This window comes from Rhinoderma darwinii, chromosome 3, assembly GCF_050947455.1.
Source record: "Rhinoderma darwinii isolate aRhiDar2 chromosome 3, aRhiDar2.hap1, whole genome shotgun sequence".
In the NCBI taxonomy this organism is placed as follows: Eukaryota; Metazoa; Chordata; class Amphibia; order Anura; family Rhinodermatidae; genus Rhinoderma; species Rhinoderma darwinii.
Window position 1 is genome coordinate 178,331,929 of NC_134689.1, and position 1,286 is coordinate 178,333,214.

General features: G+C 54.0%; 1 protein-coding gene across 2 annotated transcripts in view; it reads right to left on the bottom strand.

Moving 5' to 3' along the window:
• Nucleotides 1-976, bottom strand: part of SAMTOR (S-adenosylmethionine sensor upstream of mTORC1) — a 40,247-nt gene extending 39,271 nt beyond the window's left edge. For both annotated transcript variants that reach the window (XM_075857093.1, XM_075857092.1), the window contains exon 1: nucleotides 729-976. In XM_075857093.1, the coding sequence (XP_075713208.1) occupies nucleotides 729-939 (211 nt within the window). In that variant the 5' untranslated portion in view covers nucleotides 940-976. The remainder of the gene's footprint in view (nucleotides 1-728) is intronic.
• Nucleotides 977-1,286: the final 310 nt, after the last annotated feature.

The window sequence follows — 1,286 nt, forward strand, 5'->3', positions numbered from 1 at the left end:
TCACCTGCACAGTGCTGCTCTGTATGGGTATGTCACCTGCACAGTGCTGCGCTGTATGGTTATGATGTCACCTGCACAGTGCTGCTCTGTATCGGTATGATGTCACCTGCACAGTGCTGCTCTGTATCGGTATGATGTCACCTGCACAGTGCTGTATGGGTATGATGTCACCTGCACAGTGCTGCGCTGTATGGGTATGATGTCACCTGCACAGTGCTGCGCTGTATGGGTATGATGTCACCTGCACAGTGCTGGGCTGTATGGGTATGATGTCACCTGCACAGTGCTGCGCTGTATGGGTATGATGTCACCTGCACAGTGCTGCGCTGTATGGGTATGATGTCACCTGCACAGTGCTGGGCTGTATGGGTATGATGTCACCTGCACAGTGCTGCGCTGTATGGGTATGATGTCACCTGCACAGTGCTGCGCTGTATGGGTATGATGTCACCTGCACAGTGCTGCGCTGTATGGGTATGTCACCTGCGCAGTGCTGCGCTGTATGGGTATGATGTCACCTGCACAGTGCTGCGCTGTATGGGTATGATGTCACCTGCACAGTGCTGCGCTTTATGGGTATGATGTCACCTGCACAGTGCTGCGCTGTATGGGTATGATGTCACCTGCGCTGTATGGGAATTATGTTAGAGCCGTGCTATACTGACATGCCAGCAGTGAGGAACAAGGATTGCAGCGCTCATATGACTGGGCCTGCCCCTGAGCCGTACCTTCTAGATACTTCCTCCGCAGGCTCCGGTGAACACTCTTCACAACTCCTGACAGCTTCTCCTGTACCAGTTTCATATCCCGGGCAGACGGCACTGGCACTGCTTGTGTCCCGGCCTCCTTTTTCTCGTTACCGGATAGCAGCATATCACCACCGCTCTGTACCGTTCTACCCGGCTCCATCTCTGTTCTCGGGCTACAAACAACAATCATCCACACCCCCTTCTCTTCCACTACCAGCGCCAGCAACAGGCGCGTCACCACAAGGGCAGCTCACCATAGGCTAGACAAACAGCAGCTGCTGCCTAGACTGGCCAATGGAACGTCTCCCTAGTTTACCAGGCCAGCAGCGCACCAATCAAAGGCAGTTTTGTACTGCTCAGGGATTTTTGTCTTGTTTGCTGAGATGTTAGCGGAGAGAAGACTACTGTTAGTGGGGTGAAGCTAACTGGAGGAATGATCCGCCAACGAGACGCCTTGTCCCGCCCCATATCACAGCACACAGCTTCTCTTTGTTTCTGTTACGGGCTGCTGGCAGCGTACGTGCTGCGCCCCCAAAC